At 40.7% G+C, this 27,710-nt stretch overlaps 1 protein-coding gene across 3 annotated transcripts in view; it reads left to right on the top strand.

The window, feature by feature from the left end:
• The window catches only part of DYRK4 (dual specificity tyrosine phosphorylation regulated kinase 4), a 41,411-nt gene extending 31,493 nt beyond the window's left edge, over positions 1 to 9,918 (top strand). For all 3 annotated transcript variants that reach the window (XM_051608082.1, XM_051608083.1, XM_051608084.1), the window contains 5 exons: positions 721 to 893; positions 2,016 to 2,076; positions 2,642 to 2,771; positions 4,311 to 4,465; positions 4,924 to 9,918. In XM_051608082.1, the coding sequence (XP_051464042.1) occupies positions 721 to 893; positions 2,016 to 2,076; positions 2,642 to 2,771; positions 4,311 to 4,465; positions 4,924 to 5,159 (755 nt within the window). In that variant the 3' untranslated portion in view covers positions 5,160 to 9,918. The remainder of the gene's footprint in view (positions 1 to 720; positions 894 to 2,015; positions 2,077 to 2,641; positions 2,772 to 4,310; positions 4,466 to 4,923) is intronic.
• The last annotated feature ends 17,792 nt before the right edge of the window (positions 9,919 to 27,710 follow it).

The raw sequence follows: 27,710 nt of genomic DNA, 5'->3' as shown, positions 1-27,710 counted from the left end.
AAGGGCACATGTTGCCACCTTGACACTCTATAACTGTACAGATTTATTGAAATCACAGGTTGCACAACACTTATTTTTCAGGGCACTTTTCTTCCTGAAAGATGTTAAATATATGTAGATGTAAAGAAGTGCAGAAATATAAGCAAAGTGACCATCAGAGAGATAGGAAAAAGAAAATAACAGAGTTTTCATGCTGTAATCACATTCGGTTGCTTAAGTGATAACTTGGTAAAATGGTAAAAGTAGTCTACTCAGTATGACGGGTCCCAACCTTGGAATGAGATCTTTTGACATCTGCTCTGGAGCTAGAATGCATTAATAGGGAAATCAGAAGGGAGCAAGGGATGTCCCCTAGGTGTCAGTGAAACCAGTATTTCATACAGTGCAAGTCTGTAATAATTGAGAACTGTTGATTGATGCAAGGCTAAGATCTCTAAATAGGAAAATGAACAGGGAGGAAGCTGAATCACAGCATTAGTAGAGTAATTTCTTCCCGTGAAACTTGTTGAAGAACAATTTCCACTATGGGAAGGCATACCACCCATTGATTTTAGGATGGGATTAGAAAGGTTTTTCAAAGCCTGTGCCCTTAATGGCAGCTAGTGGGTAAAGTACCTATATGATGCCTGGACATGTACTTCACTTTTCTGTGAAATCTGGAATCCACAGTTCTGTCCCAGTTATATTTTGCTTCTTGTCTAATTTTCTGTTTTGATACAGTGTACACCTATGTTCAGAGCCGGTTTTATCGCTCGCCTGAAGTGATTCTTGGTCATCCTTATGCTATGGCTGTTGATATGTGGAGCTTAGGCTGTATTATAGCTGAGCTTTACACAGGCTACCCACTGTTTCCAGGGGAAAATGAAGTTGACCAACTTGCCTGCATCATGGAGGTAACTTTTGGGATTGTCTTTTGAATTGCATACTCATTTGATAAACTGCCAGCAACAAAGAAGTCTCAAGAGATAATGAAAGATAATTGGCTGTGGGCTTGCCATTAAGAGGGAGGTTTATTAGAGCCAGAGGGCTCTTTGAAAGGATGGCTTCTAATGCAAAACAGTTATTTTTGTTTCATGTGCCAAACAGTGCTTTGTACACTCGCTGTCTTCTGAAGGAAACATTTTTAATCTAGCTAGAATTTGTATGGAGAAGTTAGAACAGAATAAGCATATCTAAGGAGAAGGAAAAGCAATCCAAATTATAACAGGCTCCTCTTCTCTTAGAAATCAAATATGTATTGGTTGTATAGGATCTCTTTAGTCCAAACTCCAGCTGAGGGAGAGATTTTTGCTTGCATTTGAGTAGTCAGCTGTGTCATTGTCTAGCAAATCTTGAAAACATCAAAAGCTTGAGTATAAACTCTCTGGGTGACCTGCTCAACTGGTACTCTGTTCTCCTGTTGAAAAACTTTTTCATAATAGTCACTTTGAACTTCTTCAACCAGCATTTGTGGATATTGTTCATTCTTAAACTGTCTGCTCCTACCAAGGAGTTTGTCTCTGTCATCTTTCTAACTTGTTTTCAAAGAGTTTTAGGAAGGTACTTTGACATCTCCTACCTCAGATCACCCACCCTGTGTAAATGTTAGAGAAAATTCAAAACTGGGCCATGAAAGCAAGTTATGTAGTTGCTCCATACCAGTCAGTGAACTGCAATGTTGAACCCAGCCCCAAGTTCTGATCCTTCTAGTGCCCTGCTTATATAAGATTTTTCAAAAACAGCATCTCTCCATGTGGACTTCTCCATGTATCATTAACAGAGATGCTTGTTCTTAGAGTCTTCTGTGGTAGTGAAGACCCAGTGTCATCCCTTGTAAGGTTACATTTTCTATTTAAGAACTCTCTAAGGAATCCCTTAATTCCTTCCATAACAAATGGTGAAAGAGGAAATGGTTTGTAGATGTTTCATAGTAAAGTGCTACAGATGGAGGAGGGCGAAATACCTGACCTCTCCTAACAGTTGTTATGTACGCTTGTGAAATGAGTAACACCATGAATTCATTTTCTATGTTGAAGGTATTGGGTCTTCCACCAGCTGATTTTATCCAGGCTGCATCAAGAAAGCGAACGTTCTTTGGTAACTGCTCCTGATTGCTTGTCCTTGCAGAATTTCTCCCTGCTAGTTAATCACTAGTTAATATCACTGGTAGAGAGGAGGGTCAGAGAACCTTAGCTGCATCTTAGCTGACAAGGCTTTTTTCAGGAAGAGGTATTGAAAATAAGCAAATGGGTAACACGAAGACTACAAACGAACCTGTTGCTGTATTTTTCATGTCATATGGGCCTCTCATTGCCAAGGTGATAGGGAGAGGATTGGAAAATCCATTCTGCTGGCATTCCTTAAAATAAAATTGCTGAAAGGAAAGCAGTGGACTTTGGGAACTACTTCACGTAAAGTTCATTCCTCTAATACCTCTAATTTGGTTTTGGAAATTACACAAAATGAACAAAAAAACCCACAATGTAGGATGCAGTCTTTAGAAAGTAAAAGATACTGTTTGTCACAATGTTGGCAGACTATCAATACAATAGAGCAAAACTGGAGTTAGTGGGATGGATATGGTTACTGTTTTTGCAACTCTTAAAGATTTGGTGAGGATTTTTAACGTAATTTTTTTGAGTATGTATTTTTTTCTTTCAAGATTCCAAAGGTTTTCCTAAATCCATAACTAACAGCAAGGGAAAAAAGAGATGCCCAGACTCTAAGGATCTAAGTACAGTGCTGAAAACCCATGATGCTGGTTTCTTGGACTTTCTGAAAGGATGTCTGATGTGAGTTGATGGTTTTGACTTGTATGCAGCAGGCTAATTTTGGCTTTGCTTTCATTCTCTTGTGTCTTTAAAATCTTTGTATCTGGTGGAATTTTTTTGGTTTGTTTGGGTTTTTTTAGTGTTGTTTTTTTCGTGGAGGGGGGGTGTGCCTTGGGGGCTTGGAGTTTTTTATTTTTTATTTTTGTTGTTGTTGGTTTTGGTTTGGTTTTTCTTTACAATACCATTTGGATAACTAAAATTACTAGATGGCATTAGTCCAAGGTGCAAAAGAGAACTGACATTATCATATCTAAGATCTGAAATGAAAATTCATTTAAAGACAAAAATAATTTAACTATTTTGTCTTTTTCAGTTGCCAATCTGTGTTTGCCCAAAGCACCCTGATACATTTGCCATGACTTCACAAATAGTTTTGTTCAACTTGTATATACCTTTTTGCAGACGAAAACATCAGATCCCCAAAAAAATCACTCAACTCTTGTGATGACAAGAGTTTGTTTGTTGTTTTGTTTTTTTAAAAAAAATTATTTCTCTACAGTTCTAACCAGCACTGAGTTTAAACAAATCATAATGAAGTAGTCTGCAACTGATGTAGAGATTAGTAACAGAAAGACTGGGATTTATGTGAAAGCAGTGCAACTGGAAATGTATGTGTGTTTAAACACTGGAGGAAATAGCAGAACAGGGGGTGAAAGAATGGCATGTATTAGTAACAAAGGCCAGTGTACCCAGGACACTGCTTCCACTAGTAAAACTGGAGAGTGTGTTACAGCCAGGAAGCCTGCACTCTGGTGAGACCACAGCACAGGTGACCAGCAGTGGAAAATCTCAAAGCTCGCAGCAACTGCATGGCAACAAGGCTGCAGAATATAATGTGTGCCATTTATTTGCCTGTTGGCCCAAAAGGAAAACAAACATATATTTATTCCAAAATACAAGGAAAAACAGACCAGGTTTGGCTACCTTGCCTAACATTTATGGAGACTGAAGTCAGCTAAGTGCTGATGTGAAGGACTATGCCCAAACAGTGGGTGATTCCTAAGAGTTATAAAAGATCTGTCTAAAGACTGTATATGTCCTAATTTAACTGCACATTAAATTCCTGTAGAGGGCAATGGATGTCAACTACTGAGTCCTCATCACATCTCTGTGGTTCTTCTTTATTGGTGATTATGTTAGTAAATTAAGGAAGATATATCTTTTAATGAATTGCCCATTCTCATTTATGTTCCCTTTCTTGGAGCTTCCAGAATGTGAAAACCTTGAAATAAATATTCAGTAGGGTTCCTACCCTGATAACACCATGAACTACATAACAAAAATGGCTTGATGCTGCAGCAGGTTTGATCAGTAACGCACACAGTATTGCAGGTAATAAAAAGTTTAGGATGGAGAATGTCACACAAGATTTTTGCTTGTTTTCAGTTAAAATTCTTATGTTTCCTAAAATGTCTTCATGACATGACTTTCTGAAGACCATACTGCATCTTTTGGCTTAAACTTTCAGTTAAGCAACTATTTGTCTACCATGGATTTAAGGTGGGAACCTGCCCTGCGCATGACTCCTGATGAAGCCCTGAAGCATGCATGGATCCAGGAACCAAAAATATACAGAACAAAACAGAAAACACAGACTTCAGTGAAGCTAAGTGATGACTTTTTCTGTACAACAGAAAAGAAAAAAGACAATACTCGTAAGCATGTGCTACCTGGAGAAATATGTGTTTTCGTGTTAGTGTTTAGTATTTCTTTACATTTGATATCATCTGTCTGAGTAATGTGAGGTGACAGTACACAATGTGCAGGTGGTCACTGGAATGTGGTGGATAGAGCCACTATTTCTCATTTCTGTAGAAACCCATTGCTTATGTTTTGTAGCTGCTGCCAGCAAGAACAGCAGTACTAAAGATTCAAATAGAATTATCTTTTCCCTATTGACAGAAAAATAGTTACGGTGTCTGATACCACACCGTCATGCACTACACTTCCTGAGCAAAAGAACTGTAAGATTCCAGAGAAAAATTTCAACTGTTTGGTTTCTTGTGTTTTTGTTTGGTTTGGTTTGGTTTTTTTTGTGAATTTGTGGCTATCTTGTGTATGTCTGCTGCTAAAAGTGTGCAGTATTACACCATCATTTTATTTATTATTACAGGAGATAGCTGGAAAGATACAGCCTACGAAGTGGAATGTGAACTGGCTGAAAGACTGACTCCCACTGTGCCCTTAATAGGCACAACAGAAAATGATGTGCAGGATACAAGGAAATGTGTTATTCCAGAGAAACACTTGGAGACCCAAATGGAAGAATGTATAAAAAATGATCAAGCAGAACACATTGGTGAAACAGCTCTTCCAAAAAATTCTCATTTTTTCCCACCAATTAAGTAACAGACAGCACATGTGATGATTGGTTCAGTTGCACACGTGGTATATTTTGTAGGTATTCTTTGTACTCAGGAAAATAAGCTGTATATGGGCTGTGCACATTGTAAGTATCTTTAATGTTCATTTTACCCTGAAATAGTCCAGGCAACCAAAACAGAATTTGAAAACAATTCCTTTTCCTCATCTACATCCTTGTTGTCATCAGAGATACTTCAAAACTGGCAGCAATAAAATGGAGACTGTAGAGGTGGCTTATTCTTGATGTTACAACAGACATTCAAATTTTAGATTTTCCTGGAGCTAAAAGAAGAAATGCATTGTTTGAAGAATCTCGAGTCCTTTCACTTATTTCAGGGTAAATCAGGAATATTTCATGGAGAGGATCACTGCATTTACTTTTGTGTAAATAATAAGATAAATCAAACCCAGCATCTTCGCTTTCCTCCTTCTCTCTCTCTCTCTTTTTTATAGTGAAGCACTAAATAGGAAACATTGTCACACAGCAGATTTAGAAATGTAAATTATGCTCTTTAGCTCTTTAGCAGCAACACAGAAGACTGGTATTCTGGGCTTACTTCTGCAAGATCTCCACTCAATATTCCTATCAACAAGGAGGATGGATTAAAGGAAGCTGCTTTGATTCAGGAAATAGTCGTCCATGGGAAGCTTAACTTAATACTCTGAAAAAAACCCAGATTTCTGTGAGCCCTATGATTTATATGTTTAATTAATTTAAACATTTAGCTCTTTGGACAATAGACTGTAGTTTCATTGCATCTGTAAAGTACCCACCCCGTTATGAGTCTTATACTTTACCGTGGCTTATAGATAGTGCCACAAGATAAAAAGAAATAATGAGGAAATTGTCCTACAAAATGCAGCCTCTACTGTAACAGCAGTTAATCCCAAGAGAAATAGTGGTTCACAGGTGTTAAGACTCACCATAACAGCAAACTCGCACAGGCTCTTTGTGTAAAAGGAAAACCCAAAGGACATCAAAATGATCCTCACACAATTCTAACAGTGAATAAACAAGCCATCAGACAGGGTACAGAGGTGACTGCATTAAAAAAGCCCTATAGCAGGTGTGCTGTCCTACTGAATAGAAAGTTAATCCTGCTCTGGCAGGGGACTTGGACTCGATGATCTTCACAGGTCCCTTCCAACGCCTAATATTCTGTGATTAATGGTAACAGTCATCTCAGAGAAAAAGGACAGCACAATGCATTGGGACCACCTTCTTGGCTTCAGGCAAATCCTGAGACTGGTGAAGAAATGCCTGGAAGATGAAAGAGCCAGCAGGGTAATAGCTCACTTTTGAGTGTAACTGAGCAGCGAATTACAAGGGTAAATACTATCAAATACTATCCTGCTCTGATGCAAGCACTACTGACCAGCAAGCCAGGTTGCAGTACCAGAACTATCTGTTTCTCTGGCTTCAGAGAGACTCCTTTGCAGCTGAACCCTCCTGGAGTCTGTGAGAAGATCCTATTTATCACCAGAATGATATACTGGGAAAAGTGAGTTCTGTTATGCGCTGCTGTTTTGGTGATCAGGGTGGTTGAGCATCTTGTTGAGTGTGGGTAGAGCCCTTATCACATTTCACAGAGGAGTCCCACCCCTTGGAGGAGCTGAACAAACCATCAGTTTTTAGGAAATATTCAGATAGGTTTTTGCAGGTATTTGGAAAAGATTTGGGCTGATTATTTGCAAGTAACACAGAAAATAAAAAGCGAAGGGTTTATGTTTAAGAACAGGTGTTCAATGTGGACTAAAACCAGCAAAAGTACTTATTCTGATACCACTTGACATAAAATGTCAGATCCTTATATTCTTGGAACTATAAAGTTTTGATTCAGTTGTTCATTTTCCATCTCTGTTGTAGTACATTCACTTGACTGCTTAGGCTGCTGCATGTTAAAATACTTGTCTTCTCATAATTGTGCGCTTGTGTATTTGTCTGCTCTACCTCAGAGGTAAAGTTTGGGATCAGTTATATTAAGCTGCTCTCATTAGTGCTGCTTAGTCCTAATGAAGCCAGAAACCTTATTTAATGTATGGGCTTGTGTGCTGGAGTTGCATTTTCTTCACAATTAATACATTTCAATAGCTTTTGCTAGTAAGCAGCACCATGTTCTCATGTTATATTCTGATGGGTTTTTCAAGGCATTCATAAAGTTGAGGGAAAAGTGATAAAGCCAACTGAAACTGCAATTCAGTTTGACTATCCTGCTGTTCTCAGAAGGCAGATGGATGGTATTTTACTGTGGCTAGTTGGGTGCCATGTATTACCTGTCTTCTTTGCTGACCTTCTGTTACTTTTTAATTCCTTCAGCCTCCACAGTAATTTTCGTATTCAATATCTTTCCTAATGAGGGCTCTTTTAGATAACCATTGTATTTTTTTCAGAGATGATAGGATTAAATAGAAATTACTTGGCAGAAAGATCTAGCCCATCTTCTGCTTTCACATTCCTCTGCAGAAAGAAGTCAATTCATCATACAGAGGTAGCATCCGCTTCTCCATGCTGTAAAAGAACAGCTTTCAAAATGTTGAGAAGAATCTTTTGACTCCCACTCTGCTTGAGCCACCTGCAGACTGGTAACAGAGCAGACTCAGAGAGAAAAGAGACTCTTAGTGATTGGTTTACTTAATTGAGAAGCCCAAACCATGCATCATGGGCTCTTTCTGTATGATGTGCCAGTTTTTATCCACATTTGGCAAGAGAATTAGGTAGCTGCTTTCTTTCTGTCTCAGCACATTGGCCTGCCTGTCTTCCAGTTGGTGTCCTCTTCCCCTGAGCTCCTCAATTTATTAACAGATATTAGCTGAGGTAGACAGAGGAACAGTGTTCTCAAAAGTATTTTGCTTCTGTTATGCTACAGTTGACAAGGGAAGTGAAACCCTGTTAGTGTTACCACTTTGAGAAAGGCAGGAGAATGTGGTTATAGTAAGTTCTGCTGGCCCACTGAGACCAATGAGAGCACTGGCTGTCCAGGGAGCACCTGCATGTTTCTATATCACTGTAAGGATGTGGTGGCCCTTGCCCAGGAGCTGAGCCAAATGAAAGCCATTAAGGAGTGTGGGACATACAGACCTGGGCATTTTACAGCTGATTTGAGGTGTAAGGCTAGAAGGGACATCATGGTATGGGAAAGTGCTGGGAAATTGTGTTGTGTTGAAGAGAAGTTGCAGAAACCAGCACTGTTGCACTTTGCCACCTTCCTAGGATGCTGCCTAAATATAATTGCTATAAGTCAAACATGTACAGTCACTGCTGGAGCCCAGACCTGATAATGGAGATTCTAACAGCCGCACCATGCTTTTCCTCATGCTGCATCCTGAAGTTAGTTCTTTTACTCAGGGTTAATAAAGGTATCATCTGCAACCATCTTGAAACACTACAATCCCAATTCCGTAACATAGAGGTGCAACTGGTTGTGAGGTGTTGCTTCATTAATGTTCCAATGCCATCTAGTGTCACTACAGGTTGCCTCTCTTCCATTTGGAATGCATTACTAATGGCTCTTCTTTAGCACCCCTACTACATAAGAATAGGAAGTCCACCATATACATTTCATATAAAAAATGTGCAAAGGTGGGGGTCCTTGTTTATATCTAGAATGTTGTATCTTGACCTGGGATTTCAGGTTTATACCTCAACCCAAATAACAAAACAAAACAAAAAAGCCCTGTATGTTATGTAAGGGTAGACCTGAGCCATGAGAGTGCAGCAGCATGTCTGTAGTACACTTTAAAAAGTAGCAATTGCTTCACTAAATCAATGCAGCTAAGAAGCTCTCAGAACAAAGTACAAAAAATCTAAAACAGAGATTTTGCAGCTTGCCATGCCCTGCCCTGCCCTTGTTTTGATTTCACAATGCAGGATGTGCATATAACACTCTGTGACTTCTGTAACATCTGTGAGAATGAGCAGGGATCATCTGCCCTGGGGCAAGGTGCTAACCAGGAGTATATATTACTTGTAATGCTGGGTTTTATCTACATATCAAACATTTACTATCTATATATGAGAAAAAAAAAAAGTTAATGTTTGTCAGACTGAATGGGATTAAGCCATTTGAATTTTTCAATCTGCAGAGAGACTTAATAGAGAAATTAAGAGATTGGTCACATTGTTTCCATATTTATCTATTTTTTAAAGCAGAATTGCTACAGGAAAATTATTGGTAGGCCAATCAGATTGAAGAATTACAGTAATTTGTGACAGGAAAATCTAGGAAGATTGAAGCTCTTAGAAAGAAATCTTGCCAAACTGTCAGGTATGTAAGCTCATGCTCCAAGGATATTATTTGCATGCTGTGAGAAACAATCACTTGTTTAACAGGAGTATTGAATAGACAAAGCACTAAGAATTATTTCCAAGAAAACATCCTGTCTTGTAATTTATTTGATTGGAGGATTGGAGTTCCTTTGTGTTAGCACCAGCATCCTTTTGGCACTGCACTGTATTGGGTGGATGTAATGCAGATTATATAAAAAGAACCAGATTGCGCAAGAAATCTAAAAAAGTTGTTGCAGTCACTCTTCATCATTTAAACACATTAAAACTCCTAGTCCATGCAAAAGGTTGATCATTGAGTGAATTGTTGCTTCTGCTAGGAAGAAACAAGCAATAATAACTGATAATTTATTTAGTGGGATCCTGTGTGTTTTTTGTGTGAGGATTTCAGCTTCCTGGGGCATGGCTGGAGTCTTGTGGTAGGCGACTTTTTCCACTTTCACTATTCCATGCCTATTTTCAAACAACCTCTTCCTGCTAGAAATGAGTATTTTTTGCTACTTGCCCAGGTCTGTGACTTCCGCACGCAGAGACTCTCCTGATTACTCCTGGTCTACAGTGCAAGGGTTTATCAGCAGGCATAAATTTCTGTGGCCATAGGTGTGTATGTGCCCTCCTATTTGTTATGTGAGAACGCAAAAGCCAATTTGTAAGCCTAGAAAATGGTCATCTTTGACACTCTATTCTTCCCAGTGCTCTTAGCTTTCAAATTACAAGCCTGTCAACAAAATTACTATTTAGATACTGTATTGTTTGTATCTGTTCCAAAAGTCCTTTACCCAAGACCTACTGCCTTCAACAGTACTATTTTCACCCCTTTGAAGCTTGGGAAGAGAAAGTGAGCAAAAGAACTACAGTTCTACAATTCCCTCCTCCCTAAATATCCCTCATATGCTCTTGTACTGTCTCTTTCACTCCCAGCCCACTTTGCAAATAATTTAATATAAATTGAATTATCACCTCTCTACTCTCAGTTTTCTTCTGAGCATCCGAGTATTTCAGCCTGTGAAAAAAAAGGTAGAGCTTTTCACTCTGAGAAATTCTGTCAAGCAAAGGTGAAGTCCTTTCACAAGACAGCTCATGAAAAAAATCTCTGCCAGCACCTTTCCTTTGGGACTGCGTGCTTCACTCACTGAGGAGTCTCTGTCCCCTCTGCTTCTTGCTGTGCCCTCCCCATATGATTTGGTAGAAGCACTCCTGCAGATGTGTGACAAAAGGCAAGTAAGTCTACAGTTTTTTGAAACCTAGAGGATCTGGGAAAAATCCAAACATAGAAAAGGAAGGATATCAAAGAAGCAGGGGTATTTTTAGCCTGACTACCAAAGGTTCATATTATTACTTTCTTAGAGCATCTGTCTGGGTATCTGTCTCCAGTAATTTTTAAACCTGCTGGTTAATTTGACTTCAAATGGAGACCATAATATAACAACATACCATACAATGGCTTCTCAGAGAGTAACACCCATCTCAGTATGATATAGTACTGTGCACCACAGCAATCTGAACTGTAGCAGCTCATAGTGCTACAGAATGCAACATAGTGCATTTCCCAAATGAAAGTAATCCTGCATTGTCTTAAGGTGTTCCAGAGGACACAGGCATTGGGAAGGATGGAGATGGGGAGGGACAAGAAGTGTGACAAATACTTGAAACCTGAATTTCTGAGAAGCAGGATGAAAAGTTAGTGAATTTTCTAATGCAGCCTTGATTCTGCCCTTTTATCCAGATAAGCTATTATACCACTGATCTGCACATTCACACCATACCAATATGCTTTGTCCAGAAAGTAAGGAATATTATAATTGCAAGCACTGTAACAGGTTCTGTCAAACAAACCTTGTTTGGGGCATGAGGCACAGAGTTGAGCTGCCTGCACTTGAGATACAGGATTCAGCTTCAAGCCTTGCTCCAAATACCACAACACACGGTTCAGAAGCTGGATATCAACATACCAAATGTTCTTTCTTATTAGCTCACTTGGGCAATTGTTTCTTTTTCTCTCTCTCTCTTTTTTTTTTTTTTTCCCCAGTCCCTAATTCCACTTGGAACTGTAAGGTCTCCCTGCCAAACTGTTGGCAGTGTAGTATGTCTGTGAAAAGCTGTGGTTTCAGTACATCCACATTTATGGAGAAAAGTATTTAATTTGAAAAATAAGTGACCAACTCTACTGTTTTACCATTGCTTCATATACTGCCTAATAGGCAGTGGTCTTCCCACCGTTTTGCTCTAAAATAAGATTAGCATATTTACATAATTCCCATATTCCCCCCAGACAAATATAAAAAGTAAAGACAAAAGCAGAATTTAATCTTAGTCTGAGCATAGCTGCAGAACAGTGATGCTTAACACTCTGAAAAAAAGAAGGATAAAGACAGAAAATGGTAATTTTAACCAATTTAACAGCAATATTCAGTTTTGTATCTATCATCCACTGCAGCAGGTGTCAAAAGTATTAGTTGTTGGGTCCTATGACTAACCTTACACATGAACACTGGTTTAAATAGCTGTTTGTAAAATGCTGCCTTTCTTCCTCATTAATCCCTTATTTTGACTAGATGTAAATCTGTTGTCCAGACTCTTTATTGTAACTGCAGGCATGAATCTCCTGTCTTAACGTATGCATGAACAGCTATTTTAGATAGCCTAATGACTGGTTATCCACATAGACCTGACAGAGCTGGGACAGGTATGGCAGGAAACCCATGCCCACTTGGAGCAGCTGGTGAGGCTGGCTGAAGTACAAGTGGGCATCTCAAACAGCACTAGGCACCTGTGTGTGAGCAACTGAATGAGGTCTCCTAATTCAGGGTTCCACTGACAGCTTATGAGTAGGGATGCACCTGTATACATTCAGAGCTCTATGTATCTAGTCAGGTTGTTCTCAAACTGAATCCTTCCCTCAAAGTCTCATAGCTAATCTTCAGCAAGATTTTGAGGTTTTTCACACTGAGTTTGAGTATGGGGGGATAAGAATTAATGTATCAAAATGAGTGATTAGATTTATACTAAAAAAATGAGAAGACGTTTAAAAGGTATAGAAATGCTGCATTTTGGATTCATTCCATGTCACTTAAGTAATTTAAAAGAGAGTTGTTTGGTGTAGGTTAATCTAGGCTCCTTCATTAAAGCAACATAAATAAATGCCTTTGACTAGATATTCAGTTTTGACGGCTTGTGATATATGAGATGAAAGTTGCATTACTTTCCACATTTCTAAAACTGTGACTTTTTTTTTTTTTTAATGGAGTATTTTAAAAAAGTTGTTCAATGAGGGAAAGGCTGTGGATGTTGTCTATATGAACTTCCATGAGGCCTTTGACACTGTCTCCCACAGCATTCTGTTGAAAAAAACCTGGCTGCTCATGGCTTGGATGGGCACACGCTCTGCTGGGTAAAGCACTGGCTGGACGGCCAGGCCCAGAGAGTGGTGGTGAATGGAGTTAAATACAGCTGGTGGCTGGTCATAAGTGGGGTTCCTCAGGGCTCAGTGCTGGGAACACTTCTTTTTAGCATCTTTATCAATTATATAGACGAAAAGATAGAATGCAACTGTTGCATGGTTCTGTGCCTTTTTACCAGCTAATAATTGCATTTGATGATCTCAGTCACACATTATCTGTCTTATTCACTGTGCCTAAGGCTGCTAAAGGCATTGGTTAGATTGTAGTTTCTACAAAAGCTTAGCATCCTCAACCAGGCCCATTTTCTAGGTGGCATGGAGAACATAAGATTTAAAGTAGAAGCTTTGGTATGCCCAAAATATTTTACTATCGAACCACCTCTATTTTTCAACAGGGCTTATTTACTTCTTTCTGCAAGGAAACTGGGTGTATATATAGGGGAGTGTAGGAGTCACATGATTTGTAACACAAAAAAGACTGGGTAAAGGCAACTAAATCAAATGTGAGAAGCAAAAAATTAATGATCAGATAAAGGTAACTCAAACAAAGGTATAACAAGCAGCTCATTTCAAGTTGCAGTCCTGAATATCACTTTTAAAAACTGTGTTTCGTTGTTTTTTGAAGTGCATTTGTTCAACATTACTTTTAGAAAATGGTTTTGGATGTTTTATATTTGCATTTTTTTAATAATACTTTTAAATATTTTTTGTTGTTTTGTATATCCATTTGTTTAACATCACTTTTTAAACTGTCTTTTGGTAGGGTTTTTGTTGCATTTGTATAACATTACTCTTAGAAAATATCTCACATTTAATTCAGTTGCCTTTAACTCATGGTGAATTTTTCATGTTACAAACTGTGTGACTCATACACTTGAACTCCCCTATATATACACGGTTTCCTTGCAAAAATCAGAGCCCTTTGAGCACAGCTACTTGCTTCCTAAGGTTCCCGTCATGGTGTTTTGGGTGGTTCTGTACATGGTACTGAATGAGCCCCACTTGCTGGTTAGTGGCCAGTTGTCCCAGTGGTGAATTCATGGAATCATCGTAGAATCATAGAATCATCCTGGTTGGAAGGGACCTTGAGAGTCATCAAGTCCAGCCATAACCTAAATTCCCTACCACAGCCTAATTTACCCGTTCAGTGTTTAAATCATGTCGCTAAGCACTGTATCCATATTTCTTTTAAATATTTCCAGGGATGGTGACTCCACCACCTCTCTGGGCAGTCTGTTCCACTGTCCAACCACCGCTTAGATAAAGAAATTCTTTCTAATATCTTGTCTAATGTCCAGTCTAAACCTCCCCTGGCGCAGCTTCAGGCCATTTCCTCCCATCCTGTCATTATTCGCTTGGGAGATGAGGCCAACTCCCACCTCCCTACAACCTCCTTTCAGGTGGTTGTATAGTTCAGTTAGTTGTATAGTTCAGGTAGTTGTATAGAGCAATGAGGTCTCCCCTCGGCCGAGCCCTGACAGCCGCATCCCGGGAGCAGCACGCCACGGAAGGGTACACGCGTGCGCACACACACACACACACACACACACACAAACACACACACAAACACACACAACACACACAACACACACAAACACACACACACTCTAACTTTCCTGCAGGGCTCAACTCCTACCCTTTTACTCCATTCCACATCTCTGCCTTGGAGTGCACATTCAATAAGACCACAGTACCTTTGAATTATTTTCCTGATATATACCTAGGCTGCCTCTCCTGAACCTTGGTCCCTCAGTTTGTATTAACCCTTAATAAACCGGTTGATTCGTAAACTAAACATTGGTCTCAGTAACAATTTGTGAGCGTGGTGAGGGGGTATTCTTGTTCCCTCGACTAGAGTTTTAGTAGCTAAACGCAGGCTGTGGTGCTATTGTATTGCAACATAAGTAACTCAGGCATGTATGTATACAGGTCTATTATCCATGTAGACCCCAAAAATTAGCTGTAATATAGTGGTGACATTTACTGATTCTCATCTTAGTTTTGTGGGAACTACATGGTATCATAGAGAAGAGAAATAATGGGAATATATCTAAATGCTTTGTGACAAGTCTGTCTAAGAGCTCAGAAAATGTAATACACACTATCTCAGTGTCGGCTATAAGGATTTACCAGGAGAATTGGAGCCCATTATTAGCATCACTTCATGGTACATGTGCCATCCTTTTCAAATGGAGTCCAAAAGAACCAGCTCGGTGTGGTATTGCATTAACACCTTCCTTCTTTAAACAGCATCAGCCCACACAGTCAGCACTCACTCAAGACACAGCAGCATCTGCTGATCAGTGTGGGCAATATTCTGGAGTAAAAAGGGGCACTATTTTTATGAAAAGATATATGGGGATATTGCTATCATGTTGTGCTTGTGACTCCAGAAAACAGGTGATTGTGGGGAACAGTCCATCTTCTCTCCCCCCACATAAGACTAAACAAAATGCCTTTCAAGCCAGCAAAGCAAGAGTGGCGTCTTTTTACTAATTTAGCCAAGGACAGAATGAAACAGGCCTCTTGCTCTACCAGATAAGTCCGCAGCAAGAAAAACAGCATAAGGGTTATGATAACTGGCAGAAAAAGGGACAATATGTGAAAGATGCCTCTGACAGAGTACATACCTGGCCAGTGCTAATTGGCTAATTTGAACACTGGTACTTTCTCAAACAGTGATTTCTGATCTATTAAAAGAGGGCAAGATCCGCAGGCTTTGCTCTCTGCCTGCCCGGGAGGAGACCCTGCTGCAGCACCTGGACCTGCCTGGAGCCCCAGCACCGCTGCCCAGAGGAGCCGAGAGGGAAGGGGGGGGGCTGCCCCGCGACCGCTGCCCGGAGAAGCAGAAAGGGAGGGGGGTTGACAATAACTTTTTTTTCACTCCTTCTCTTGGTTACAGTCATAATACCCCACAACATAACCTTGGCTCATCACATTCTTGTTTATGCTTGTGGCAATGCCAGCGTGTTACCCAGTGGCACAGATGATTGCTAGGGAGCCAATCCAGATCTTGCCCTGTGCTCTCAGGTGCTTGTGGGCTGGGCTGTTGGAGGAGAGGTGAGTCTGCAGGGCCCATTCCCTTCCAGTTTCTTGTTTTGAAAACAAAACCGGGGAAGTTCCCTCATACTGGACTCTACTTCTGCTCCACCAGGTGATGCTGGCCATTTCTGTGTAGGTGTCAATACTCTGCATGTGTATGTATGTGTGTTATTATCATACCTGCATTAAACAAGTTTAATATGTCACACAGAAAGGCTTTCATCCTACCTTCGGATAATGTTGCCCTTAATTTCACAAAATTCTCCTTCTTCTAGTCTTGCATAACAGAAAGAAGTTTACCTACTTTCTGCTTTTTTTTCTACTGGCTCTGCCTCTTTTTTAGCAGAGCAAAATTCAAAGTTCAGTGAAACTGGTGCTTCTGGCTGAGTAGCTTAGTTAGCAGTCAGCGCTGCACAAATTTTACCATCTATCTTGTGATGGTCAACTTGCCTTTCAGAGCAAAATGTATTATGTATTTCTATAGCATGCATGCACATGGGGATGGAAAGGGGAAGAACATATATTTTAGGCAAAAACCTTATACTAATTTTATTCAGACTTTATATTATTCAGTACCAATACTGATATGAAATTCGCTGAAAGAGTGTACATGTGCTATAACATTTAATATGAATTATAACATAAACCTTAAACCAATCAAAAGGATAAATGGAAAATAATTTTGAAAATTCTTCCTTGCTCTAATTTTGAAGGAAAAGAAATGGAACTGGCAGAATTTCCCATAACATTTTAATTTCTAACAATGTCTGAATAAATATTCAGAAATGAAAGAAAATAAAACCTTCCTTTTTGTAAGTCTTCAATTAAGGAAAAAAAAAAACAACAGAGAAATGTTATTAAAAAACATATTAATATAATTTTATTCCTTCTCTTCCTCTTTAGTCTTACCAGTTTCCAGATGAAGCTGCAATTTCCATAGGGACACCTTGAGACCCTCAGGATGTCCGACTAGAAATCCACTACAGCAATTTTGACTTGTTACCTGCTGGGTAATGCTCAGCTGTTGTCTGACAAAAAATTGTCTTCAGGATGCAAGTCTCAGACCTTATCTACATGCTTATTAGAAATGAGCTTCTGCATGAAATCCTTTCATATTCTGTTCAGTGCAACCTTCAGGACAGTAAGAGTCAACTGGACTGGGCTCCCATTCAGGAAGAACTAAAACTAACCTTAGAAACACAGATAGTTATACCTTCTTCTATTAGATGCATCTTGCCTGATGCACAGGCTGAGCACATCTTCTTGCTATGATACTAGTGGGAGTGTTAGGGAAAATGTCAGGGAAATGTGGCCATAATGAGAAAAAAGGAGTGGAGTGGAAAGGATGGAGTAGCTGATGGAGAAACAGGTGTATGAAGGGTCAGGATGAAGTCCTGAGAGCCTAATAATCCCACGAGGCTTCTCACCTTATGACAGATGATGAAGAATGCCACCATGGTATTTGCTGTCATTTTACAGAAGTGGAAACAAAAGTGGGGAGTGATTTTACAAGAATCATTTGAGACTATAGGCAGGCCTTCCTGTTAATCTGTGCCAGCCCCCAGTGGGTGGCTGGGAAAGAGACCCTGTATGTGTTGTTGCCTTGGGCTTTGCTTCTGCTGTTTCTGGAGTAATTGCTGAAGGAGTGGCACAGCATCAAGGCCTTTTCTGCTTCTCACATTGCCCTGTCAGCAAGTAGGCTGAGGCTGCACAAGAAGGTCCCTTTCAACCTGGAATTCCATTATTCTATCCATTGGAATTATCTCCCCAGGCAAGTGGTGGATTCCCTAAAAGTGGTCACTTTTAAGATTCATCTGGACAGGATGTTGGGCCATCTTGTCTAGACTGTGCATTTGCCAAGAAAGGTTGGACCAGATAATTCTTGGCATCCCTTCCAACCTAGTATTCTACGATTCTATGATTCAATAATTTTAAGAAGCTGGGAGGGGACACAGCAGGGATTGCAGCTGACCCCAAGTGACTGCAGGGATATTCCATACCATATGACATTAAAAACTGGGGGAAGAAGGAGGAAGTGGGGACATTCAGAGTGATGGCATTTTGTTTTCCCAAGTAACCATTACATGTGATGGAGCCCTGCTTTCCTGGAGATGGTTGAACACCTGCCTGCCCGTGGGAGTGGTGAATGGAATCCTTGTTTTGCTTTGCTTGCATGCACAGCTTTTGCTTTGCCTATGAAAATGTCCACCTCAACCCACGAGTTTTCTCACTTTTACCCTTCTGATTCTCTCCCCCATTCCACTGGAGGAGGGACTGAGTGAGGGCTGTGTGGAGCTTAGTTCCTTGCTGGGGTTAAACCATGACAGGGCAGCACCAATGCTAAATACAGCAGGATAATCCCATCTTTGTCCAGCTGGTGATGCAGTGTTTAATATCCCCCTGGGATGCAGTTTGCCCTCTGGGCTGTGAGGGCACTGCTGCCTTGAATAGAGCCTGCTGTCAATCAGCAGATAAGGCTGGGTGATCTGGCTTCTTTTGGAAAATTACATCTGCCATCAGCTCAAAAACTAAATCTGCCATTTTCAACTGGCAAATGCTACTTTGATCTTTGATTGATTCCCTCTAACAATGATTGACAGCATGATGTCTATATAGCTGCCTTCTCCTGCTCTGTGAAAGCATTAGTCACGCAGGAATTAAAAGTCTGGAAAGCCTAGACCTTTTCTTGTTTAGACTAATCTATTCTAGTTGCTGCCTTTGCATAATAAGCATGCTTCACCCCTTCCTGAAACAGTCTGGACTAATCCCACTCTATGAATCTCTGTTTGTCATCAGAAGTTTCCTACAGAGGGGAAGAACATGTTTCTGAGCTGCACAAAACTCACATTACTCAGGACACACCAAGTCGGCTTGGTTCTGTCTTAGAAGAGCTGCAGACACATGACAGAGACCTGAAGTGTGGCAGGACCTGTTTCAGCAGTGCTGAGTACACCAGAGGCACGTGTATTGTGCTTTCAGATGTCTGTTTCTGAGAGCGTTGCATTCTGGGTTCTGCAGTGCTGCTCACCATGATGTGCCATGTATCCACCCTGAAAGCTTCACTCTGCTTCCTGGGCCTGACTTCTGAACCTCTGAACTTTTCTTCTCCTTTCCATTTAATGTAATAAATCTTGTCTTTTCCAAATACAAAGTAGAGGGAGGGGAGGAAGGGTGTCAAAATCAGGAAACTCAGAATACTACTAATCCCAAAACTACTTCCCCAACAAATGTGACTGCCTCAAGGTCACAGCCTTACGCTTCACACACTACTATCAAAAGTTCAACTAGAAGTACACTTCCATTCTCAGTAAGAGTTTCCGTATGACAGAAAGAGGAAAGAACTACCACCTGAAGGTTAGGAAGGGGAGGCAGCTATGAGTTGTTCTCAGTCCAGAGTACCATTTAAAAAACAGCAGTGAGTGGAAAAAGCAAAAAGAGGGAGAAAGAACATCCAAAAGTCTTGTTAATGCTGACTTGAACTCGCCTGAATCAGCTAGGACCAGGTTACAGCAAGTCACTGATGTCCAAGGTAGGTCAATTGGTCTGCACTGAACTTGCTTTGTATTCTTCCTTCCCACATATTTTGAAAGAGTGCCATGGAGCATCAAAGCCTCAAAGAGATTGAAGGAAATGAAAAGTGAGGGCCAGTGCCATTAAAAATGCACAGGTAGGGTCTCCATGTAGGTTTTTTTTTACAAAAAAAAAAAAAGTGTGGGGGGGAATTATTATAAGGTCTACTTTTCATTTTTTAAGGTGCAAGTGTGAAGGAGAGTTTATTGTGTGCTATTAAGAGTAGTTTTCTGTTTGCACTTTCTGCTTGACTATTTCTACACTCCAACCTTTCCTTCTCCTGAGGACACAGTGGTTTTGAAGACACATGTAATGATAATATCTCCTAAACTTCTCTTTAGCCTCTGTCAGCTTCCTGTTCCTCATTTTAAGAGTTACTTACAACCTTCAGGCCCTGCCAGCTTGCTCTTAGTAATTTTAAAAGTTACTTAAAACCTAGTCTGAAAGTAAAGCACTAAAGGGCTTTGCCTAAATTGAAAGAGTTGTGAGTCCTGGCCAAAAGAGAAAATTCATAAAAGAGTTGAATGGTTTGAAAGTTTAAAATTCCCGAAGAAAAAAAGTCAAAACTCAAAAAACGGACAATGTTCAAACGATAAATAATTTATTTTACAAATGCTTTGAAGAAACAAGTCAAGATTAGTTAACACCTATTAGTATTATGATTGCTATCTATGACAATATTTCAAGGTGATTAACTTGTATCTTGTCACCAAAATGTCCATGACACCAAAAACCTTTAAATAAATATGAAAAAAGCTCATTCAAAAGAGGTAGCTAAGTCAAAACTTAAAGGAATTTGCACCTTACTCAAATAAAAGCCTAGTACCAGGTCTCTTTGCATATGTATCACTGAACTTGTAACCATCTTTGAAGTGTACTATATATATATACACATATTTTAGAAAGAAGCATTCTTATCTCCACTAGAAAAAAACCCACAAATCTTAATATAGCCACACAGTACTTTCCTTTGAACATTTTCAAAGAGTAATTTTTAAATTTCAGATGTGGTTGCTTTTTTCTTTTCAGCCTTTGACAGTTCAGCAGACTTAAGAAGTTTCCACATTCAATCATACTTGAGATCCAGAGTTTGCCACCTACCCACACATGCACATGTGAAAACATGCCAAAATCCTTTATCCGTGGAACTTAAAAAATAGGGTTAGGGGAAGGAATTGGGTTTTTTTTCTTTTTCACAGCAAAGAGCAAAGGAAAGATGCCTGATAGTGCTTGGGCCTTAATAAAATGCAAACTATCACAGGAAGAACAAAATTTAGAAACTAAAACAAACCAACACAACATAACAAAATGAAATTATGAACATTTGATAGAGCTTTAAATCAGGAGTTGAATGAGAGTTCATTAGACGTTGATTCAGGGTTGGCTTCAGTTACAGTTATTTTGCTGGGTTCAGTACTGCCTCAGTGAACTGAAAAACTACTCATAAGAAACTTGATCGACTTGATAAGCTAAGTCAAATTGGTTTTTAACTTCAATAGCATGAAGTTTTTACTTGTACTCCAAATGAAAAATGTTCCTATTTTGACTGTTTTATTTCTAAGTTTTAATTTTACATGAGTTTTCTGTACAGCTTTGTTTTGCCAAATACACCATTGTTGACCAACAGTTTGCTTAAATTAACTATCATCTCTTGATATTGCTCTATCATACAAGAGCTTTGCAGGACAGAAGGCATTTTCCATTTCTGTTCATGAAAATTAAAGCAATTTTATTCAGTGAAATCTGACCAGAAATTTGTATTATTTTTTATAGTGGTGTCATATTATTTTCTTTTTTCTTGAAAGAAAATATCTGCTAGTATGCAAAAAAGTGAGCTGTTTTTCTAAGAACAGGCAGTTCTGACATTGTTTCAAATGCTCCTTCATATGAATTAAACTTTGCTCTTTTCTGAAAACAGGAACTGACAACCAGCCTCAAGATATATGCATATAAATGCTTATATGCGTGAAAAGCATACAATTTGAAACTGATTTTTCTGTTTTATTTTTCCTTGTTGCTCTAGAGATTCAGTAAAGTCAAAGAAAGCCTTGATGTTTGCAATTAGCATATGACTAACTCATGAAAAAAAAATTCAGTGTTAAATTGCTCCAGCAAGAAAATAACACATAGTTGTTTTGTTAGGATTCGGCTCCTTGGAACCATTTTCAGTAATGCTGCTGTCTGAATCTCTCAGGCAGATTTCAAACTTAAAGGTGACAGTGTTCCAGGAGAAAAGCTTGATCCACCATTTATATGTTGTAAATTGATTTCCATCAAGTAGGAGAATCAGTGTGGTGGTGGTCAATTTTGTAATGCGTACCAGTATTAATTAATTTATAATTTTCACATAAATAAATGCTTTAAAATTATGTTAGGTAGTTTTAATATCAGTATCAGAATAGATTGTCACCTAGTCTAACTGCCACTCCAGGTTTTTTTTCCTCATCTTATTTTTGAGTTTACTGCCTGTAAACAAGGTTTTTCCTTAAATATTCTGTTTCTTTTATCATTTGCCTCTAGTGTGAAGTCTGCAGGGATGTCAGTTCTTTCATGCTCCATGTTGTATTGGTACAACTTTCTTAAAACTTTCTTTAATACAATCTTTCTTCTCATTTTATATATTACCTTTTAAAAGGAATTTATCAGTTCTGCTTTCAAGTATAAGAATTCTATCCATACCACTTTTAGCTTAATGTCTCTTTCCTGTTACTATTAATCCTTTCATTATTCAACTTCAAATAACCTTAAAAATACCTCCTTAAACTTTACTATAGACAATTTAGTAACTTCTAGTCATCTGCATCAGTAATACCCATTTGTGGCACAGGCAACTGTGTCTGGAAAGCTGATGTTTCCTAAACAGGGAAGCTGGAAGAAAATCAAGATTTCTTATGATGTTCCAGCTAACAGAACCAGCTGGAAAATCATAATCCTCCTTTAGCCTGTTGAATGTGAGCAGTTCCTGAACTCCATACTTTCAACAGGATCTAAACTCTTGAGGGAGTTTCTAAACTGATAAAAACAAAGCCCTGAAAAGAAATGAAAAATATGTGAATATCACATTAACTTGTTCAGTAAACAACAAAATTTCATCTGAAACCTCAGCTACTTTCTTCACCCTCTCAAAACTCTTTTTTCCCCTTTTTCTCTATGACAGATTTGTGTACTCTAGCTTGTAATCAGATAACAAAAATGAAACTGTAATCCTCCACCATCACTTTTTCTGGGAGTCACAGTATCACAGAATCACAGTATCACTGTGGTTGGAAAAGACTTTCAAGATCATTTAGTCTAACCACTACCCTAACTCTGCCACATCCACCACTAAACCCTGTCCCCTGGCACCACATCTGTCTCTTTAGATGTCTCCAGGGATGGTGGCTCAACCACCTCCTCAGACAGCCTGGATCACCCAGTCCAACTCCTGCCTCAGAACAGGACAACCCTAAAGTTCATACCATGTTGCTGAGGGCGTTGTCCAAATGCTTCTTGAATATTGCAGGCTCAGTGCCATTACTGCTTCCCTGGGGAGCCTATTCCAGTGCTCCACCACCCTCTGGGTGAAGAATCTCCTACCTAAACCTTCCACTGCACCTCTTTCTACCATTCCCTTGGGTTTTATTGTTGGTCAACAGAGAAAAGAGGTCAGCACCTACTCCTCCTCCTTCCCTAGTAAGGAAGCAGTAAGCTGCAATGAGGTCTCCCCTCAGTCTCCTCTTCTCCAGGCTGAACAGACCAAAAGTGCCTTTAGCTGCTCCTCTAAACCCTTCATCAGCCTTGTGGCCCTCAGAAGCCTCCTTTGGAGCACAAAGACCTCACAACCACTGTGTCAGAAGAAAGAGGGAAATCAAGGCCTCTTCAGCATGTCTATCTGCTTTAAAACCTAAAATGAACACTGTTGTCTCGTTTAGTCTGAGGGAGAAGCTTCCAGCATTTTTTGTTAATTTTTAGTTAGGATATTTGGAAATCTGCTCCATAGAATGGTACTACAGTTTTGGGTTTGTTTTGTGGCTTTTTTCAATGGTGGAGTAAAAAGGAGAGGAGTAGGTGTTCTGTGTGGGGTAATGGTGTGGGTCAAAGAGGTCCAGAAAAGCTCTGACAGTGTATGGCAAAACAGTCAGCCATTTAAAGCAGAAATTGTATTCTTATTTCCAGACAATTTAACTGCAATCAGCCCACCTGACTCAAAAACATTCTCCACCACCTATGAAGAGGCACAATGTAGGTAATCCTCTGTCATGCCAAAAACAGCTTTCAGAAAGCTATTAAGATTGCCTTGAAGGGAAGAATCGATTACTTTCTCATGATAGTGCAGGGTAGCCTGGAGCTTGGTGAATGGACATGAATATGACGTTCCCTTTAGTATCACAGCATATCCAGTGCTCACGATGGATCAATGTGTGTGTACTAAGTGTAACTCCCTTCTGCGGCTTAGCAGCTGCTGGATAACCAACAAAACTATACCACACAGTCCCTGTCTCCCTGAATCATATCACCCTTTCCAAGTCCCACCATCTATTCCTCCCAGTACCCTGCCTGGCAAAGGAGAGAAATGTTCTTTCTTCAGCAGCAGCTCTATGACTGTATTTTGCAGCAGGCAAATAAGACTTGAAAACTGAAAGCTGTTTTGTGCCTTGATAACATCTCTTTATCTTTCAACCAAAGCTTTAAAAAGCTGGATAATGTTATATGTGAGTCTGCTTTTCTGACTCATGCCTAGTGACTCCTGGGCTGGTATTAGCTACAGAGACTGGAAAGGAACCCAGGTGGTCTTTTGAAAATTTTAAGCAGGACAGCACAGGTACTTTTCTGTTTTTAACCTACTCTCATATATTTATTTTGTAATGACATCCTTTTGTTATTGTGAACATTGGTTTTTCCACATCTGTTCTCTCCTGCAGGCTGCCCTCAACCCTGGGAAAAAAATGGGGGAAAATGCTAATTCTTTTTTCAAATGCAGAAAAAAAATGACTGGAATGTGTCCCGTAAAGAAGGTACTGACATAGGTTCAGACCTGGTGACCACTGGAAACAGGGAAGAACTGGCGAGATCTAAGTTAATGCAGCTGCTTCTAGGGTGGCTTGAGCTGAATGCCAAAGGACTGACTGGTTACACTTGTCTTCTCACGTTAGATGCCTTTGGGTGCCTATAATATGCTGCTAGCCATGTACACCGTATAGCAGCAAGCACCTTCACAGGAAGACGCATCTTGGTGGTTAAGTCTCGCATTTGAAAGCTTCTCTCCCCAAGCATACTCCCATGGGAAGGAACATGGTCTCTGCCTAGGTGACTTACGTTTTAAAGACATTTAGCACATAAAGCAAGATAAAGCAAGTCAAACAGACACTTATCTGTGAAAGCCATTGCCTTGATGAAAACTGAAAAGGCTTTCCTGTCACAGTCAGAATAGAAAAGTGTCTCCACTAGCTAGACCTAGCTAACAACAATGTGTAGCTTTAATGGTATCACAGATGAATTATTGGGGTAATGGTTTTAAACAGAAGGAGGGTAGATTTAGGTTAGACATCAGGAAGAAATTCTTCACCATGAGGATAGTAAGGTGCTAGAATTGGTTGCACAAGGATGTTGTGGAAGCCCCTCCCTGGAAGTGTTTAAGGCCAGGTTGGATGAGGCTTTGTGCAGCCTGATCTAGTGTGAGGTGTCCCTGCTTATAGCAGGGGGGTTGGAACCTGAGGATCTTTAAGGTCCCTTCCAACCTTAACCGTTCTATGATTCTCTGAATCTCTGATTCTTTGATTATTCTATTTAGTCTATCCTTAAGAACTCCCAGGAAGAGAGATGAGATTAAATAAAAATTGAAAAATTCTGCCTCTGAAGCTGTGGGAAGAGATGGTGCAGCTGGATGCACTCTGTACATTCTTTGTTGGCTACTTAGCTTTCTCTGGACCTCTGGTGAGGAAAATGTAATTTTAATGTATTATCATTGTTTTCCTTCTAGCATTATCTCACTTCACAATCAGCAGGTCATTACTACTTACTTGATCTCACAAACTCTAAGGGTGAGGAAAAGTGGAAGGGGAATAACAATGTGGAACATAGCAAAGACATGTAAGCTTATTGAAGGAAGTCACTGCGATGCAATTTCTGTAAACTGTAAAAAAAACCCAACAAAAATAACAAGTAAAAACAAAATACCAAACCCCACACCTCAGAGCCAACAACAGGGAGTCCAGGCAAGATCAGGGACTGCAATCTGTAGCAATTCAGGTGCTTTAGCACATCCCTGTGACAAGCCAAATGGAGCCTGTAAGTCACATGAGAACAGAGGCATGTCACATCAGGATGTCAAGAGAGTACACAGCAGCACTTCTGGTGGGGAGGGAGGAATCTGATTATATGGAGTCCAGTGGGGAAAGAAAGGTGGTACAAGGCATGGAAGAGAGAGAATGTGGTGTCAGCAACAATGAATGGAGGCAACCAAAGAAGGGGAAGGTCTCTGGATAGGAAATAATAGTTCATATCCTTCTGTTGAGGTCTGGGGAAGAAAATTAAGGACTGGGAGTGAGATTCTAAAAAGGCAGTTTCTAATCCCATTGACAATAATACAGCTTAGCAGCATGGCCAGGTGTTACTCTGTCTTTCATGGACGTGATACTGATGACATTGCATCCAGCTAGGTCAGGAATGCAACTAAATCTGACTTTCTGTTTCCATTCAGGTTTATTATAGGACACTTTCCCGACTATTTCTACCTTGTCATTGGATATGGCAAAGTACAAACCACATCTTGCAGTGGATCCTCAACAACACCAAGCATGTGTGAACGAGCTGCAGACATTTCAGAACGTCAGAGAGCTAAAAACAAGGGATCCAGGCAGGAATGTCATCCCCAGCTTCTTGTAGGAATGGCGGATGGGATTTTTCTCATTTATCTTAAGCTGCCTGAATTTCTAGTCAAAGGGACTCTTCCAGGCTCCCTCTAGCCACCTTGCCAAGCTTAGCACATTCATTCCCAAGTTGGGATAGAAGTCACCGGACAGCGCGGGGGGCTTCTGGCTCTCTTGAAATGAGAGAGGAAACCACTGATAGCTGTGGGCACGCCGCTCCGCTGCTGCTCCTGCCTTATGGGAGATGGCTGTTTTACTGCCAGATCTTCGTGGAATCCGAGGGAGCTGAAGGCTGAAATCCTATCGGTCTTTTAAGAGCAGAGAGCTGAGATTCCCTTCCTGCTCCTAAAGACGAAAGGAAGAGCCACTCGGGCCGGGCCGTGCCTCTGCCTCCAGCCACCGGAGCCCAGCCCAGCCCGGCCGAGCGGGGAGGAGCGGAGACCGAGCCGGGAGGAGCGGGGACCGAGCCGGGAGGAGCGGGGACCGAGCTGGGAGGAGCCGGGAGGAGCGCGGACCGAGCCGGGAGGAGCCGGGAGGAGCGGGGACAGAGCCGGGAGGAGCGAGGAGGAGCGGGGACCGAGCCGGGAGGAGCCGGGAGGAGCGCGGACCGAGCCGGGAGGAGCGGGGACCGAGCCGAGAGGAGCCGGGAGGAGCGCGGACCGAGCCGGGAGGAGCCGGGAGGAGCGGGGACCGAGCCGGGAGGAGCGGGGACCGAGCCGGGCCCCGCCGCGCCGACCAAGACGGGGGCAGCTGAGGAGCGCCCGAGCCCCTGTCTTTTGCACCCTCTCCGTGGCTTGCATCATATTTACATTTGTACACCCCTTCTCTGTGTAATAGAACAACAGCGACTGGAAACCCCTCACTCCGTGTCTTCATTCCCTTTTTTGAGCGGAAGTGCGGACACTCCGCGGGGCGGCCTTGAGAGGTATCCAGTAAAGACAAGGGGGGGGGGGGTGGTGTTAACCGCTCAACCCCCCTTGTTTTTGTTTTTGAACCCTTACAAGTGCCTTGCTCATACCAGATGGTTCACTTTCACGCAGCCACTGTTAGGTGATGTGAGTCCAACCTCGGCGACAGGTATGATCACAAACAGATCCTGTCTCTCATAGACACGTATATATTACCCACACATTCATAGTCCTGCTTGTGCACAAGGAGACACTTCAAAGCCTTGCCATGCACTGGTCTTCCCTGCAGCCACAAGTGAAGGTTAACACATTTATATTTTGGATCTTTCAGAAAAGTGCAACCACACTCATTGCCATGTGTCACAAATATGATTGACAGGAAAAAGTCAAATGTGTGTGCTTATATACCTTAATCTGTAAAAAACTGTCTCTGTTAAAAAAAACCCACACTGGATACCAGACCCTGTGGCGCTAAAATGTGAT

This window comes from Apus apus, chromosome 1 (genome assembly GCF_020740795.1).
Source record: "Apus apus isolate bApuApu2 chromosome 1, bApuApu2.pri.cur, whole genome shotgun sequence".
Classification (NCBI taxonomy): Eukaryota; Metazoa; Chordata; class Aves; order Apodiformes; family Apodidae; genus Apus; species Apus apus.
The sequence above is the reverse complement of the archived record's forward strand: the minus strand, read 5'-3'. Positions and strand labels throughout refer to the sequence as shown.